This window comes from Anopheles nili, chromosome 2, assembly GCF_943737925.1.
Source record: "Anopheles nili chromosome 2, idAnoNiliSN_F5_01, whole genome shotgun sequence".
Lineage (NCBI taxonomy): Eukaryota > Metazoa > Arthropoda > Insecta > Diptera > Culicidae > Anopheles > Anopheles nili.
The window spans coordinates 31,123,553-31,142,084 of NC_071291.1; the positions used below are offsets into that span (position 1 = coordinate 31,123,553).

Consider the following 18,532-nt stretch of genomic DNA (forward strand, 5'->3'; position numbering starts at 1 on the left):
ATGTCCAGCGAAGAGGACAAACCTCCGGCGCCGCCCGTCCGATTGACGAGCAATCGGGGCGGCGGTAGTGGGGCCGTTGGTGGAGGTGGCGGGGCCGGTTCCGGAGTTTCCGATCGGATCGATGGTGTTGCCCCGGTCGATATGAAACCGTTGCCTAAAGGTAAGCCGAAACATTTCTCGAAATTATTCACTACGGTTTAAAGGTTGAACATATTTATTTATTTTATTTCTTGTTAAATTTAGGAGTTTCAATTTTTGGTAAAAATGGGACCATATTTTATGTTTTAATTTTCGGATTCTTTTTGTATATTAAAAAATATAACGACATTGAGTCTCTAATTGTAACCATTGAATGCAGCAGTGAAGTTATTGTTAAAGTGATGAATTATAAGAATGCTCAAAAAATTTTTCCAAACGCTGCATTAGAATGGAAAAATCTCGCATAAATACTTAACAGTTCGTCTAATATTATGCACGCTCACTTTTGCATTCTATCCCAACATCCATTCGCAGAACCGGACGATGCCGATCGTAAAAAGAAAACACTCAAGAACAAAATCAAAGTATCGAAAGCGTCGCACAACGACTCGAAGCCGAATATATCCTATCCGACCAACTTCGAGCATACGGTGCACGTGGGTTTTGATGCCGTGACCGGAGAATTTACGGTAAGTGTGATGCCATTGGGTAGCAAAACGTACTTGTGATTTTTTTTCTATTTGACTGGATTTTCCCGGCTGATGTGGGAGCATTTCCCGCCTCGGGTGAGAGAAAACTGAGGCAAGGCCAACATATCCGCACCAACCAGAACGAGTCGGTGTTGATAATTATTTTACCAAACACCATTCACCCCTTGAATTGCAGCTATAACACGCTCTGATGTAGATAAACAACATAAGCATGCTATTAACGCTCTACGCCAACGAGAACGGCGGGAAGATAGGTAGGAATGCACCCGACGTTCGGATGCGAAGGGCTGGGAAACTAGAAACGGGTAATGTTTATATCTGAACCAAAACGATTTTCCAACAGACGGCAGACTTGCGTGTGCCAATCAAAGCCTGTTCACGTAATCACAGGAGCTGGCGGTGTATGAAGAATAAAAAAAAGCTCGTCAGTCCCGTTTTGCGGAACTCTCACTTTCACTAGCCTGCGGAGGAGAGAGGGAGGGAGGTGAATTTCGGTGCCAACGTTTTTCACGGCCCTGACGCAAAATGCGTCTCCGCCCGGCCCCCGAAACTGAAGCACGATTAGTCAACGGAAAAGAGTCTGGAGGGAGGCAAAATCGAACTGTTCTTCGATATGTTTTTTAGTCTATTTCGAAGGTCTATTAAGTTCGGTTCCGCCAGTTTGTTCCACCGGCGATTGGAAATTGTTTTATGAATGTGCAATACGCTACATTTAGATCCGATCAGGTCTTCTGGCCTGCGGTCGGCAGCTGGGCCGTAGCTTTTATGGCGACGGATCTTTCATTTAAGCATTCGCTTATTTTAGCGCATTTGTCTCGTTTTCCGAACGTGCGTCACGTCACGTTGGAGCGATTTATAGTGAGCAGGAGGGTGATCGGTGGGAGACGCGGAGCAACATCTCCCGGTTCGGGTTTCTTCCGTCGAACCACGAACGGCGATTTTCTCCCACCGAAAGGTCCTATTTTTGTTTCCCATTTTTGTGCTGCTTTAATATGGCTCATAATTGCAAAGGATCAGAGCACAACGTGGAATGCGGAGCAGAGAGAAGATTAAAACTATTTTCGAAGCCATGCCTTTGGTGTTTTCTCCCAGCGAAACTGACTTGCAGGTTCCGTCTTGACGCGATCGATACCCACTTTTGAACTTTAATCAACTGCATACCTCCGCTGGAAGCAGGCAAAAACAACGAAACTGTTCCTGCGCGTCCACGGGAATCGATAAAAATGTCTATCGGCGGAGTTGGACAGAGTGTGGTTTATGGATAAAGTTATTGTGGGATTTTAACGGTCCTATTCCCATAGCATGAAGTTTTATAATAACAGCAACCATTTGCCGGACTATTGTTTTGAGTGTATCTTCGTTTTTTTTCTGGATTTAAGGTATGTCATGTCCGATCGTGACTGCAGCTGCAAACGAATGAAGTATTATTATTGTTATTTGCTTTAAGAACGGCCTGGCCGTATTTAGATTTGAATAATTATTTGTGAGCTGAAAGGTATTGAGAGGAAATACAGCCGCAGAGAGCCTTATCCCGGGCTGACTCGGTTAGATTTTGTAATGGGAAACGAACCAATGGAATGTTGCAAAATTTCCTCGCTCAACGATCGGAAACGAAAACCACGATTACAGACAGATTGTCGCAGACGGGCGAAGGCGCCAGCTATGTTGGTGGTTGGTGCTTTTCTGTGAGTGGCGGTTGATTGATTTATCACGATTTACCCGGACACCCTTTCAAAGTAGGGCTGCATTCCCAATCTTCGTTCGCTTGATCTCCGCTAGTACACTTGATGTGCACTTATCGATCTCTTTGCATCTATAGATTAGCAGTCGTTTTTAGGGGCTCGTGCTAGATACTGCACAGCTAGGCATTTCTGTACATCAAGAAAGGACCTTCGGTTAAGCTAAAGAAAAACTTGCAAATCGTAAAACAAATGCGACAAAACAAATGGCGCTCATTCCGGCGCTCGTTTACTGCTGACGAAACACCAGACGAAGAAAAAAGGCATATTGTGGTAAACGAGAGCTTCCGCAGCTGCCGGATAATGAACTGTAACGCGATTGATGGGTGGGCTATAAAATGAACGTGAACGTGACAACATTCCGACAATGCGCAAATACGATTTATGCGATTACCTCTTCGGCGTGCGTGCCTGGTGGAAAATAGTAGATCAAAAGGTCGTTCCGATTGAATGGCACAAATCAACGGACGGGACAAAATTATCACAGATTTTGCCCACGATAGACAGTAATCGTGTGAATTCGATTCGTGACTATTACTCGGAACGAAGTTCGAAAGTGAATAACTATAGCGGAGAAGAGCGCAAGAATAATTAATCATTAAAATTTAAATCAATTTAAACTGTTTGATGCACTGTGCTCGAAATACACGATGTATGTCACGTATTGGGATACCATCGCTGATCAAGTTCTATTCCGTGTTGGTTGGGTTTTGGGCCATATTTTCATAGACTCCACTGTGTTGAACCGAAGTTCAAACGTACGGCCAAGGTCTAAAAATACTCTCCATGCCCTGATCCAGCATCTCGGCTCCCTTACAAGGCCCTGCCTTTTTTTTGGAGGGGAAACTGCTACATTACGGCAATAACGGGCGACTAATTATACCCAGCAGCTGCCAACAGATGTTGGCCGCGGTACCCTTCGATCACCGGGAATCGATAGCGGCCTGGAACTAGAGCAAGTTTTGCATTCACCGGTGAGCAGAGCAGTTTCGCGATCTCTCTGCCGCAAGAATTGGAGGCGAAAACCGCAACTTCGATTGGCAACATCTACCAAATGTTGCAAGGTGCCCAATGGCACAAAAATCGTCGAGCGCTATTCTGGATGTGTTTTTTTCAATCAAAATGTAGGTGGAATGTATTTACCTTCCATTATTGCGCAGTATACTTGTAAACTATGCACCCCGCCAAGCTCAACTTCCGCTTGCGTTTTCAATGGTTCCTATTTGGCTCGGAACCATTATTTAGCCCTTTAGGCTCGATTTCTGGTGGCTGATCGATATTTGACCGAGTGCTCGTGCATGTTTGCCTGTTTAGATATCATAAGGGATTTCATGATTCTGTTCAATGGGTTGCAAAACCTTAGCATTAGTAAGCTTTCCCAAACCGTCACATAAATATGGTACGTTGTTTGCGTTGGAAAGGAAGCCAGATGCAAAACAAAATCAAAAAGTTTATTTTCCGGTGCTACCATTTCTTTTTCTTATATTTAATAGTGCAATTTTCCTCCTTTCATTGTATTTAACTGATGCATATTTTGCATTCATATATTTACAAAAGCAATGCATGGAATGAAATACAAATGAGTTAGAATCATAAATACTTTGCTTTTATGAAGAATGAAAACATCGCCAACAGATAATTACTCTGAAGCAAGATAAATAAAGCACAATTTTTTTTATATTTTTGATGATATTTTAATGATCATAGAACATTTGGTGTTACACTTCCAATCGATTCCGACTCTAATTACTGGTATTGCTTGGAGTATTGGAGCAGTTTTTTGGATTGCATTCCTATTTTGTAATTTTTTGTTAATGTGTTGGTAGAGTACAAGTGTTACTTAAGAAGCACTTTCAGGAAGCATAAATTATCTCTCAATAATTTTATAACAAATATAATGAATTGTTTACCCATTTTCATGCAGCTTTGCGCTATAGATCAGCACTAGTGCCGTAAAAAATACAAAAACACAGCTGCTGTTTGTTATACTTTGAAATTGGCCTTCCTAATAGTCTGAATGTTTTGGGAACCGTTCGGATTTCTGTTTCACTACGGTTAGCACCACGAAATAGCCCCCTAATGTGTCGTTTCGATACGTCCAAATCGAGAATTCGTCGAGAAAGAGTTGTTGGAGCAGCTCATAATAATTGCATACCCAACAGCATAGCACACGAGTATCAATAAATGGGCTCTGCAGGGAGACGTGGTGTCGAGTTCCGGGTACTTTTCAATTTCCACTCCCGAGCTTCCAAACTCCAGCCCGCGAGGGATGAAAGCACTATCGTCGGAATGTGTCGTTTTCTCGTGTGACCGCGCAACATGTGAGTTGGTAAACGTTTACCCGTTGCATATGTACCTGGTGCTGGTGGGGAATGCACATCGTGATTGCATCGAAATCAGTGCACTCTTGGGAGGCACTGGTTCAAGCTGACGTTTCGCCGGTATTGCAACCGCTAGTGTCTCGGGGGTGATTTAACCATTCCCCATTGCAGTGGTGCTGTTTTGGGACTGCTAATTAAGTTGTTTGCTAAATAGATACTTTCAGCAATACCCCGGGACTAGGCATGTGGTCGTAAAGGCAAGTCATGCGGAGTACTTGTCATTGAAATTTAAACGTCATGAAATTGTGCACCCATTAGAACCCATAACAATGTCTGAACTACGATTGGCGGGTAATTAAGGTTCGTATGAGCGAGAGTAAGACGCGCGTGCAAGCCAACACGATATTTAAATTAGCGATGCTGCTTCACAAATAGACAGTAAAAGTATTAATCTTTTCGAACATGGCGCGTACCCTTGAAGGGCGATTCGATGACTAATTACTGTACACCGGTGTCATGTTCGACTACATTGCTTGTTCTGTTTCTTCTCGAGAATGAAATGCTAATGGGCATAATAAATAAATTCGTCCATTCGGTGTGCAAATTAGCTCACGTTCTCGCATTCACGCTTCGGGCGGCATAATTAATTGGATTTCGAATCATAACCGTTTGGAGCAGCAATATTTCTGCCCTTTCTTGTGAATCTTTTTGTGAGTACCTGTTTTAGCATGGTATTTCCAGTCTCGCCGGCAAGGTTCGGCAGGAAATGAATACGCAAATCATTCCCTCGCACTGGGCAGTTGTGCCATTCGGTTGATATTCGTCCGGCATTAGAATTCCAATCGTGACGTCGGAGTGGCAGAAAGGATTATACCGGTGCAACCTGCTGGAAACGAACGAACCTCTATGGGCAAGGAAAGATCCGCCCAGCGATACGGTTCGGGATTGAACAACCGGTCGGCTGGTTTGCCAGACCCCATTTTTACACGGTCTCGTAGGCGTGGAGGAAAAAATTAGATTTCCTGCAAAGGTGACGACTCTTATCGTGGCGACTAAATTAGCTTACTTCCTGGCCGAGCACCCACTGTGCTATTTTGGGCATTCGTTCGATTACCGCTTGAAAGGAAAGATATACTGCTCCTAATGTTGAAACACAAAATATACTCCACTTTTTTGGTTCAGTCATTATGAATCAAACAAAACTACACATCTACTGGGCACGTGCCTGTTTTTGACTGATCTTGTTCAAACAAATCGCAGTCATATGGAAATAAAGAATTCGACGACCACATAGTGACATTTTGGATCATTTTATGCATCCGTCTCCATCCGGCGCCGTGTCATTGCATTTAGGTCCGACTTTAGCCTGTTGAAAGAAAAAATAAAAATTTTCCTGCATTCGTTGACTTGACGTCCAACAAGACGTGACAAACGTTGTGGTGGTGTTCGTATGCATTGCTCGAAGATGTCTAACCTAAAAATAAATCTCACACTTTCCCTGAATCCTCCGACGCGCGGTGGCCGAGTTTCTGGCTACAGTCGTCGCTAAGATGTGCCACTGGAATGGGCAACACACGAGTATTAGGCATGGCAGGAAAATGTTGCGCCTGTCAGTCGACCAACTGTGGCCAACATCGCTATCACCTACGCTTCCTCATTCATTCGATCATCGTACATTTTATGAGTGTCTACTGGCGAAACGGTGAAGTTCAACCCTTGAGTTCCTTTAGTCTTTGTGCGAAAGACTTTGCTATGTAATCATATTTATAGTAAGGTTATAATAAATTCCAACGATAAATATTTTGATACAAATAGTGTATATATAGTTTATAGTTTTTTTCATTTTTAAACGTTGATGAATAATGTGATATTTTTTTGCATTTATCATTATGTAGTTTTATAATTTGTCTATGTAATTTGTTTTTATTTTACTTACCCAAATGTGGTAAAATTTCACACAGTGTTTTACATAATATACTGCTACCGTATCATGATACAGAAAATAAAAGAATTTATATTACATCTAGCCTTGACTTAAATGGATTCAATAATATCAACGATGTAGCAGTGTAGATCAAAATTAGAGAAAGCGAAAAATATTTCATTTGAATGTTTTCAATCAACTATCTTAAGACTATATGTGCAGCATCTAATTCGTTCAGCAAGTGGCTACACCGTTATTCGTTGGAATCGATTTTCAATAAATTTTCCACTCCCTCTAGGAATGTAGCACACCGCGAGTCACATCAATACCTTCATCCATAATCCATGTGACCCTGTGGATGATGATCTTTCTGGGGCCGGTTTGGTGGCAAAAGCTTTGAGTAGATTTCATTCCCATGCGATAAAGCCTCATCTCCAAAACCCATCTCTCCATCGAGGGTCATCATTTAGCTTCCATTGCTGTTTCCTTGTGGGAGCCATAAGCTGTCAAGCGCTATCATAAGCATCGTTTTTATGTCTAGACGGCGAACAAAACCGTTCAACAGCGAAACCACGGTATGGGCTCGCGTTGGTGTCTCGCTGCTGTGGTTGCTTGGACTCACACAAAAGCATGTTTCCGCTTGCTGGAAACGGGTGGCCCAACAACAAGGTGCGCTTATCGCCCTTGGAATGGACAGCCACTGCCCTAACCTGCGGATCTAAACGATCAACCCCCGGACGGCACCTTACCCTTCTACAGTGGCCAAAGTAAAAGCGCCCTCTGTCCTTCTTGCTGCGAAACCTGCGCCCACGGCGGATGACCCCCTTAATCGGCCCTTAATCTGCCCATCAAAGAAAGTAAATAATTCATCCCCTTCACTGCCCCGGTAACTTGCTTTTGCGGTGGGAATTATGGGGCTCGATATAAATATATATGTTTAATGAATGCGTTTTCGATAAAAATCCCCCTTCTTCAGGTTTATTTCCTGCTTGCTCTTAATCTCGAGCTATGTGACCTTTCCGCTCGCGGAGGATGGTTTTGTTGTTTTAATTTCATTTTATGAGTCTTGTTGGGCCACTTTTGCTTTTTTATTTTTTTTATACAGTTCATTGATCTAAATTCCAAATCATAGCGATGTTGCACATTTTGAATATTCAAGTTCAATCTTGGGATCTTCTATTAATTTGAATCAACGTTGTTAACGCTGGATGGCATATCTTCAGCTATTTTGTCCAGTCTCTCATCTCTGCTACATTCCAGGGCTTCTGATCTTAAAATAAGCTCGCTTGTGATCACGCTGTATGTTTCATGATGGGAGGAGTGTCGAGAGCACCCTTCGGAACTTAATTTAGTGCTTCCCGAGCTGAGCGAAGGCGGAAACGCGGCATACCATCGTCGTCTCGGCCGGTGCTCCTTGGAAGGCGATAAAGATGATCTGCCACACCAGGGCGCAGAAGAAAGCATGATTGAGTGGCGTCATTAGGCCGTACAGTTCCCAAGATCGCCCACTTTATCGCTGGACCACGCCAAAGCGCTCCATAAAACCGCTTCCGTTCTCTTAGGTTTTGGATCCACCAGCAAGCAGTAGAAAAACATGAAAATTCTGTCTATGCACGAAACAGAAAGCATTTTCAATTAAAACACGAGGCTCATTTTTATTGTGAAAAGTATAGAATTTTTCATACCCCTCTATTTTGTATGAAATCATATGTTTACTATCAGGCTAGTAAAGTAATAATATAATACTAACACTATGTCAAAAATCATATAAATATGGCAAATACGTTCGAAATGAAAATAAACGTGCAATGGCGACGGGGCCGTTTCTTGCTTTTGTTTTTCCAACTTTCCCTACATCAAATCTCAAGCCCTGGTTCTGTCGGCCTCTAGTCTTCAGACAGCACGGAAAATTCATCCATCCAACTTCCACGATGGCGGCGGTGGTGACTAGGCTGGCAAGCTGGCTACGTTCACCGATTCGCACCGTCACGCAAAGTGCTGCGGCCAAACACTGCGCAAACGTCGTAATAAAATTAGAACGTCCGTGTTAAATCATCGCTCTGACTCTGGCGGTTCGAATGATTCCTTGCGCTCGCACTACTTTCCTCCAGCCGTCCTTTGTGCTTGCGCCACAGGCTTCATAACCCATCACAACGGTGACTAGAACTTCTTTTCGCAGCCATCTCTCCGTCCGCTCGAAGGTGGAAAATTTTTACGGCTGTGTAATGGTTTATTAAAAGCGTTTAGCTCTCGCGGCTGTTAAACCGTTTGCAGCGGCCGACGATCGTGTGCGCCGTGTCGTTCGACGTGGAGGCTTTCCTTTAGAATTTATCACAGCACCCGCTTGTCACCAATGGGGGGATGGTTGTGTATGGCATTTTGTTGGGTGCTCGCGGAAGTGCGAGAGAAAATCGTTCATCCGTTCCTTCTTCTCGATCGGGCACATGCCACACACAGCCGGCTAGCGGAACAACGAGTTGGTTCTTTTTCCAGCAGCCCTTCATCTCCTAGAACGTGGCCTTCCGAAGGTCATGGGGAGCAGCTTTTTGGACGGTTCGTTATTAATACAGTAGTTCGACTGCCGGCAAAGGACCCCTTGGTAGGCGATGCAAGGCGCATCGGGCGCGTCGTCCCAGCAGCGTTTATGCGATCAATTTTACGAAGCCCCGGCACGCACGCACACTGGTGTCATAAATTATGCTCTCAGGAATAATCTTTCGCCTGGCCAGGGTGATGGTGTGGCACGGTGGGTAGATTTAATTGGAAACATTGCCCCCATACGTGTCCTGGAGGTTGAAATAATCTCTAGGCTCTGTAGAAAGAGACATGGAGTGGAATGTAAATGTAGCGATATTTTTACCAACGTAATGCGATCTAATCTATCCTTGGTATTCTCTAGTTCTGTATTGATCATGCGAATCGCGATGAAATTTGCTCAAATAAAATGAACTAAATAAACACAATGGAAACATCTCTGCTGAAATGAAATCCGTTCAATCATGCGGCGCTAACATGAAATTGAATAAATATTGATCAGGATGCGTGGCGGGTCATATTTATGGGGAGTAAAACTCTATAAATGAATAGCGCATAATCGGAAATGCATTTCGTCCTATACCGGAAGCCTGGAGCTCCGTTATTCGTTAGTTAAAATCCATCGACAGCAGTAGCAAACGCAGCATCCGGCTGTCTGCGGAAATAAGCCAATTCGAGCCTCACCACCCGTCATTTGTTTTCGACATCTTTAACAACAAAAACCACTAGAATTTGATGCGGTATTCCCTCTCTCTCTCACTCGTTCCTGGAGCCTTCGAACTTCCTACAATCGCCACTCCTCGCTGCGCTTCTTCACTATCAGCCATGAATTAAAGATGAGATGAAAATAGAACCGAATACGTACAAGTGCTCTTGCGCGTACGTGTGCCATCGTGGAGGCCGTGACCGTGTCCAGCTTTTGGTGAAGAAAAGATAAAAAAATCACATTCATGGTGGAACGGTTTGTAGCAGAAGAGCAGAGAACCATTTCGAAATAATGCGTCCCGCGAATGGCTCACAGTTGCATCCGTTTGTGGATGGAATGGGCGGGAAAAATAGAAGGCAGGAAAAACGACGTGCACAGATCGAGTTAGAAAGAGAGAGAGAGAAGTGGATAAAGCGAGCACGTGCGTATACCGCAAGGGTGGAGCGGAAAAGCGCCGTCACACTTCATTTAACGAAGTTGGTGGAGTTCAACCATTTATGTCGGATTGGCACTCGCTTGAATTTTTTTTGTGTTTTTTACCGGGTTTGGCAGAACAGTGGAAACATTCCACCGTTCTGCTGTCAAGCTCGGTTCAAAGACCTCTCCCGCAGTCACATTCATCCCCTGCCAACACCGCAGAGAGGCTGAGTGAATTTCCACGACTAGGACAAATGGTGCAATATTAAAACTCGTCCAAAAAGGATTCCTCCGTCCGCTGTACGCCAGTCGTGCGAGTGAAGGGAATGCCAACAAAGGCAAAGAATTCAGATTAACCATTTTCAAGGTTAGGTTGGTCGGTCGGATGATGTACCAGGCTTCTGCTAAATTGCTGACACATACACCATCCATAAACGCTTGCCGTACAAATTGTATAACACTTCGTACTAGCGTGTGTACGGTTTATCCTTGACGATGGCTCCATGGCATTAATGTAGTAGTTGCTCCGTGGGCTACGTTCGTCCTTAAATGTGTTTTTCTTTGGTGAATGTTACCACGAATGGGATGCGCAAAATGGAAAATTAGTGCACTGCATGATAACAATTTAAGTTGGCAGATTGACATGGTAAATTTCGATGTAAGTGTGGGGATATGATGCAAACACACTATAGATTTTACATTTGAGTTTCATGTAGCTTGAAAACAAAATGCGCCAGCGGCACAACCCGAATGCTGATAGTATATACTTCATTTGCCTCATTGCTTTGTTCGTGGTACTTGTTAATGTGACCAGGTTTCGAAAAATATATATTATTGTAGAATACATAATTAAATTTTATCACAAACTTTTTTATTTTTATTTTTTTGAACTGTAAGTGCTTAATCGCAACAGGTTGTTGTGAAATGTATTAGAAAGATAAAGATTTTTGATTTTTTTTTGTAAGATATTTTTAATGAAGCTATACATACATATTATACATATTTTAAGTTATACATATTTTAAGTGTAAAAAGTATGACACTAAATGAAGCGTTGAAAAATAATTCACGGCACAACGAGTACACCTGCAATTGGTGCAGCTCATAAAAAAAACATAACGGTGGGCTCCTTATTACAAGCACACATCTGTTGGAAGTAAACACTCGCATGCACCATAAGATCAATTTTATGTGTTAGTGGCTCCGTTGAACTTAGTCAAAAAATACCATGAATAAAACAATAAACATGGCGCATGCAACTTTACATGCATATTCAAAAGTTCTTCTTCGATTCTCAAAAGAAAATCTGGAGCAAAGCCGTTAGTGGTACAGCAAACGGACATTGGATAACAAAATTTCAATTGCTTATAAGCTTTCTCGGCATGGTCCTTGGCGCTGTCTCAAGAAACATGGACGAGAGATTTGTGCTACCTGCACCGTAAGCGGCTAAATCTCGGCGTTTAAAAGAGTTTTTCCAGTGCCAAACATTATTCCTGCTCGCAATGGTACTTAGGAAACTTCGTTTTTAAGAGCTCAGTTTAATATGGTTCAATGTTGAGCCAACTGGCACGAGTGCGGGTGTAAGGGAAATATATTTCACTTTAAGTTTCCAACGGTAAGCTACAGACAAAAAAAATACATATACAGCACAATGCTTGAAAAATTAACAATATTTTCCTCGTTCTAAAATGAAATAAAAATATGTATTGTATGAGATTGAGCGATCTGCTTTTATCAATTAATGCTTTCATAATTATCTCTCTTTAACTGAGTGTGTGTTCGCAAATATTATAACCTGCTGTTGACAGGATACAAGTGCTTTAATATTTTACTTTAACAACTGTGTGTGGTTGTTCCTGTTATATTGGTTTTATATTTTATATCGTCTTATGGTTTTATGGTTTTTCCTCCCTTCGTTCCACAAGCTGCCTTTGAGAGTAAGTATTATATTTGCGCTTTTTTAACTGTTGTGTTTTATATCGGCTAGAGTACACTCTTTCATCTGATCGCTTAAAACGAATGAAATCATTTCCAGAAAGTAATCTCACTTGTTGCTTGCTCTACTGCTTTGTTTGTTTTATGCACTCGGTTTTAATTGCACCAATTGCATTGTGGTCTTGAAATGAATATATCTTTTGTTCTCATAATATACTTCGAAAAAAAAATTGTCTTTCTAAACTATTTGTCGTTTCCAATATAAATTATCGAACTAATTTCATTATCACGTCTATTCATAACAAACGTCTCATCTTGTATAAAACAGGAGAGTTGATTTTGTAGTTGATCCTTCCTGAGTAATGTTGATCTTTAGTATCAAACAGAGATTTTCATTAAATTATTAATCATATTTCGGAAACCGAAAATCCGTTTTCACAAAATGTATTTTCTGGAGTACATACACATTAAAAATGAAATCATTCGCATTAGACAGGCAAGCTGAATGTTTCATCAATTTCAAACGATTTAGACGTCTTTCATCATAACGTCTAGCATATTGGATTTTATGTTTCGATAGGTCATGGGAACACCAGTTGTTTCATTCGGCATTTTTTTTCACAAAGCAATACAACCCTTTAGATACTTTGCAACGCTGAATAGATGTTCGTTAAGATTAGAGAAACATATATTACACATTGTCTACATTACATTCTCCATTACAGAGATTATTTTTCTTTTTTGATGCCTGTTGAGATGATAGAAACTTCTCTAACTAATCCCATTTGTCCCACCACAATCAATCCTGAACGTCTGCAGATATGCTATTGTTTCTTATCTTTTCTTTCAAATATCCCGTATCCTGTTTTTATAAAAGTTAAACTCAAAAATCGCTTGACTAGTGCTTTCTCCTCTCAGGTGCACGGTTCAATTCACTCCACGCCAGAGCATGGAAGTTTGTTGTAAAGCTCTCGCAAAACTAGAAATGCGCCTAGATCCGTTATTCGCGTGCTGCGGATTACGGGGGTTAAACCGAGGCCAATGTCTACCGCACGTTTGTGGCACGTGAGTTTCCCAAACCCCTTAGCGGGGTTTCTTTGACCCGTGCTAGCCACCTTCCCATCTGTTTATTTGCAGACGGAGCGCATTCTCTCGCTCTCTCCTGTCAAAGCAAAAAGATGATGTTAGTGGTAAATGCAATTCCTTAACCCTTCGGTGTTCAACGTATTTTCCAACCTTTCGATTCGCCTTTCCTTTGCCATTGTAAAACGATCTGTGAAGCCCAATTTCGTATTGTTGTTTTTGTGAAAAAACAACTGGAAGGAAAAGCCCTGCTCTGTGAACTGTTCTCACGGCTGGGAAAACTAATACCGTGCAGATAGATGAAATGCGAAAAAAAAACTCCCCTTCTTTCGATCCCAGTGCAACGAGAGAAGGTGGAGAAACTCTTCCGTCATTCACGGAGAGACCGAGCTCGGGCAGATTTGAGTTTGTGTCGGTTGTGAATGGATGGTGGAGTTGGTTTCTTGGCTGTTTTTTGTTTATTACTCTCTCTCAGCAACATCCCTCCCATTCAAGGGACGGTACTGTGGGATAGCAGATGAAAAAAAGGCTGCCCTGCCACTCACACACTGACCACTGTGAAGCCCTCCAAACCACCGTGTTTCAATCCGCGCTGCGTGGGGTGGGGATAGACCCAGACCACCTCGTACGATGGGTTGCGGTTGCGGGATGCATTTTGGAACGGTTTTCCATGGCATTCGGTTGTGTCTGTCGCAGTTGCCGCGCGTCGGTTTTGGCTTCATCTCAATCGTTCGGTTTGTTTATATTTTCTTAGTGCTTTCTCGTTGCAAGTGTCGTGGCCCTTCAGAGCGTCTTGGCCCCGATAAACGGAGCCAAATTTATTCCCCAATCATACGTGTAACAGTGCTCCAAAAGGGGATTTATCCACATATGTGGGGCGACCCGTTTACGTGGTGCTCAATTTACTACCGTCAACGAAGCGATCACGCATCAGATTGGTACAAAAGAACCCCAGCTGTCACCCTCAGTTTCCGTTTGTCTGGCTGGCGTGCGCCCTCCAACGAGTCGACAAAGCGTTTTGGGCGACCAGAGCACTTCTATGCTCGAGGAAACGACGTGGAATCTGTCTGAAAGATCAATGATACCAGCCCGATCGGTACAGCTGACCGACGTTTTACAACCGCCAGTGTGAGGTGTGGTTGGAGATCCGTCGAGTTTCGTGATTGAAACGACGGCAAGCGATTAAATCCCGTTCTGATGTGTCAAAATGGCATCCTTCTGACCGACACGACGCGCATCGCAAAGGGGCATTGTGAGTGAGGCGAAGTATTTCAGTACCGCTTAGTGCAGGAAGTAGTAAACGATTACTCCTCGCTTTTGGTGTCAGCGCTTAAGCACCTCTAGACGCCTATTAAATCCATTCTCGTACTCGTGCGTCGTAAAAGGGTTTGGACGGACCACTTTGGTCTTGACCATTGTTACCATTTTTCCAGCGCTGGTGTGTGATTTCCTGTTTGCTACGCAGCAAACGAACGGACCGTTAACAGTACAACTGCGCTACATTCACCTGTAAAATTCTTCGGTGACATAGTTTCTAACAAGCAACAGCTGATTGATTGGTCCGCTGTACTTCTGCTGTAGGCTAGAACGAGGTTTTGTTTCCTCTGCCATTGGTGCCTTTCGCAAGTTGTTAATTGTTTTACAAATGCGTTTTGTAGTGTGTGTTTTCAAAGCGGTCGTAGCTTGTGACTAACTTCGAGTTTAAATCCCAATCATAAAGAGCACTTAATTGTTTGTGAAAAATGCAGAACTCGATGTAAGAAAAATGAAAATCTGCACCAAGTGATACCGGGTTAATTGCGGACGGTATATAATGTGTAACTGTGGATCTCTTTGAATGTTTCGTCGTACATATTTTCCATACCTGATTCGGGAACGAGCGGTACCAGAAAACGGAAGAATCGATGTTGATTTTTTACTTTGTCGAGGTATGTGAATGATTAATATGGATCAATGGGTTAAGTTGATTTTAAATTCCTGGTATAAGAGCTTTTTTCAGCATCCTCATATCATGTTCTATTATGACCAAGTTTTCATGGGCATGCTGTGAGATTCTTAAGTTATGTTATTCATTAACGGTGTATTTATTGCTGTGTTTTAATATTAAAAGAATAGTGCCATAACTAAGTCTTAATGAGTGGATGATGATATTTTGACTGACAAGAATTGCTTTGTTATAATTGTAAATTGTAATTGAATCTCGTATATCAAGTATTGCATATTTCTTCCATTTGTAGAGAAAAAGATACAGTAATAAATGGCTAAACCATGTTTGGCGGTCATATTTTCATTTTATAATCGGAGAAAATGTATTATGCGAGCGGATTAAACTATTTCTGCGCGTATGACGAAACAGTTAACCGACTAGTGGAAGGGGGCGAAACATATAGCACTGAAGAGAGAATTTTTTTCTCCAAACATCTCTTCCATAAAAACGCAACTCTTGTTAACACGAGCCGAACTTAAAACATTCTATCATTGGCCCACTTTTCTCCGGTGCGCCTGTCGATTACGCCATCTGGACGACGATGCCCGCTCGATCCATTGCAATTTTGAATGTTTACATACGAAATACAGGACTGCGCAAGAAATGACAGCCTCGAGCATGTTGCTCGATGTCAGATTCAGACTGGTAGAGTGATCGCTGTTCTCAGCGCCGATCATCTCATGTTTCTGGCCCTAATATTTCAACTTCCCCGTGAGCCATCGACATCGTGCTACTATTCGCTGTCAAGTTTGACACTTCAGAAACAGAACCGCTCATTCACCGCCAGCTAAAGACAGCACCGATGGCCAATTTGTCATAGAGCCGTATTTGAATTGCAAGCGCGCCTAAACGAGAAGCAGACGAGATTTTTTACTTAGGCAATGCACTTCAAGGGTTTCAAATTTGTCTAATCCCAGCACTGCATCTAGCCATGGTGGCATGCGTTACGACAAATGCAATCAAGCCGTAGTTTGGCTCACGGTGCGTACATTCCTGCGCAACACTTTTGAGCCTTGCGCCATATTTCAATTTGAGGTATGGTTAGGATTTGGTTTCCTCACAAGATTGCTGCTGAAGCAATGGGCTGAGTTTCACTCTCTTTCTCCCTCTCTGTACGTGTTCAAAACTCATAGGATCTCCGTACACTAACCACATTAACGTGTGATCATTTTTTCCCATGCTTACGGTTTTACTACTTTGTGGTTTGTAGTGAACAAAATATATAGAAGTCCCTTTCGCTAAGAGCAGGGCTGAGTGAGTAGTTTGTGGTCTTCTTCTTTTTTTGTCATGTAATAGATATCGTTGATTTCTTCCTCTGATCGTCAGTCTATGGCACCTTTGTTGACTGCAATGGTAAAACTACTAATGTTGCTGGTTTAGAATGGAATAGGTTTCATGCAATGTTCAAGTCTTTTGCATGAATTTCCCGGCGTTTTAAACTATGGCAGTCCAAACATTTGCTGCGTAAATGTTCATCCTGTGAGGTACAATCAGACGGTGTGGTAACAATCTTTAATGTGTTATTTTCACGGATTGAAAATGCGCTATGTTGTTTGACATAAATGTATTTCAATTATGATCCCGTTTTAAAAGACCATGTTTCATTTACAAAAAAGTTGAAAAAACATCTCAATCGCAAAGCCCCTTTCATTTTTAGTAATATTTCTAGTCTAGCCTTTTTCTGCACCAATCTCACGTATCTAGACCGAAATATCTAGGGCGAACGTTGCGCCTGGTAGCGTTTTAGTGAGGCAATTTTATGATGTGAGCCATAAATTGCACCGTCTTTCCTGCATTAGCAGCAGCAGATGAAAGTGGACGAAGCGAAATGAAAGGGTAGCTACGAAATGAATTATGATGGGATGTGTCAAGTGTTTATAGGCTATATGCAAGTCCATCGCCAATCTCTCGCGCAGGCCAGCATTTTTGTTTGGGGCAAACGAAATAACACGACAGCTGAAAACGATCATAATTTACCAAAAATAAAGGAACGTATTCGCGTGCTGTTTCTGCAAAAACTAAACGATGGCCCGTTTAATCTCGCTAAATCGGTAGTATTGTTTTCGCTTTGTTTCCCGAGTACCCCTTTTCAATATTCACGCACTCAGGTACGGTGTATTTTTGCTTCTTAATGTGTGCGAAGATAAATGAGGGTTTTAAAAGCTTACCGTTTTCATATCCAAGCAGCGGAAAACCGGCTCGTATTCTAGGCTGGGTTTCCTTTTCGCAACTGGTCATCGGTATAAATCACATCAATGCTCGGATTTAGAAGGAAAATTTTAAAAATGCTTCTCTTCCGAAATTAATTATTCCCTCGACACTTACCAATGGGTGGTGCAAGCCGAAAACCAACAGTCAACATCTGTCAGCAACAAGACGAGCTCTACCCAGTCACACCCGGTGGAACCGATAAATGTAATGTAACACTCGAGTTCCTCTCAATCTTTGCCGGTTCACGCTTGATTGCTTGGTCAAGGGCAGATCGAGAAGACTCGGTCGGTGTGGCACATTGACAACGAGCGGACACGGTAAACGTCGCGTCTGGGCTCGTGATTTCAAAAGCAACCGCTGAAATTCGACCTTTTGAGTCGAAGTGAAAAGCAGCTCGTACTTCCCGGTCTCCCCACGAGGGGCAACGAATCAGATCACCCATCCATCCGTGAAAAACTGCCACCGGGTGAGCAAGTAACGGTGGTTCGATTTTGATATGTTTCGGTGCGCGTTTGTGTGTGGTTTATTTTTTTTTATTGCCGCAGAACGTTCGATTTTCGAATCGTTTTTATAGCTTCGATCGATCTATTATTGCGTCAAAACTTGACCATTAAGCGTGGCGTCAAACGAAACAAGAAGAAGAGACGTATACGCTGCGTTGTCGTCGAGATTTTTCATTTCTTCCGAATTACCGATAGGTAGAACGGAAGTAGATTTCCCACGAACGACATTTGTTTTTTTCATCGCTGTTTCAAACATGTCCACCTCTGTTACAAGTTACGCAATTCCCGATCTGTCGTCATATCTTGGTTGGATAAAAAATATGGTGTATTCGGTAGATATATCAATCTAGGGAGCGCATTAAATTGCATAACTCTTTCACAATCAAACATACATCAAATAACTTGTTTGTTTATAAAAAAACGGTAAGAATGCAGGACTTTTATAAGAGGATATTATGTGTGACACGTAAATTTTAAAAATTG

At 42.4% G+C, this 18,532-nt stretch overlaps 1 protein-coding gene across 1 annotated transcript in view; it reads left to right on the forward strand.

The window, feature by feature from the left end:
• The window catches only part of LOC128730543 (serine/threonine-protein kinase Pak), a 35,911-nt gene continuing 17,379 nt past the window's right edge, over positions 1-18,532 (forward strand). The window contains exons 1-3 of the mRNA XM_053823596.1: positions 1-160; positions 514-668; positions 12,256-12,267. Of these exons, the coding sequence (XP_053679571.1) occupies positions 1-160; positions 514-668; positions 12,256-12,267 (327 nt within the window). The remainder of the gene's footprint in view (positions 161-513; positions 669-12,255; positions 12,268-18,532) is intronic.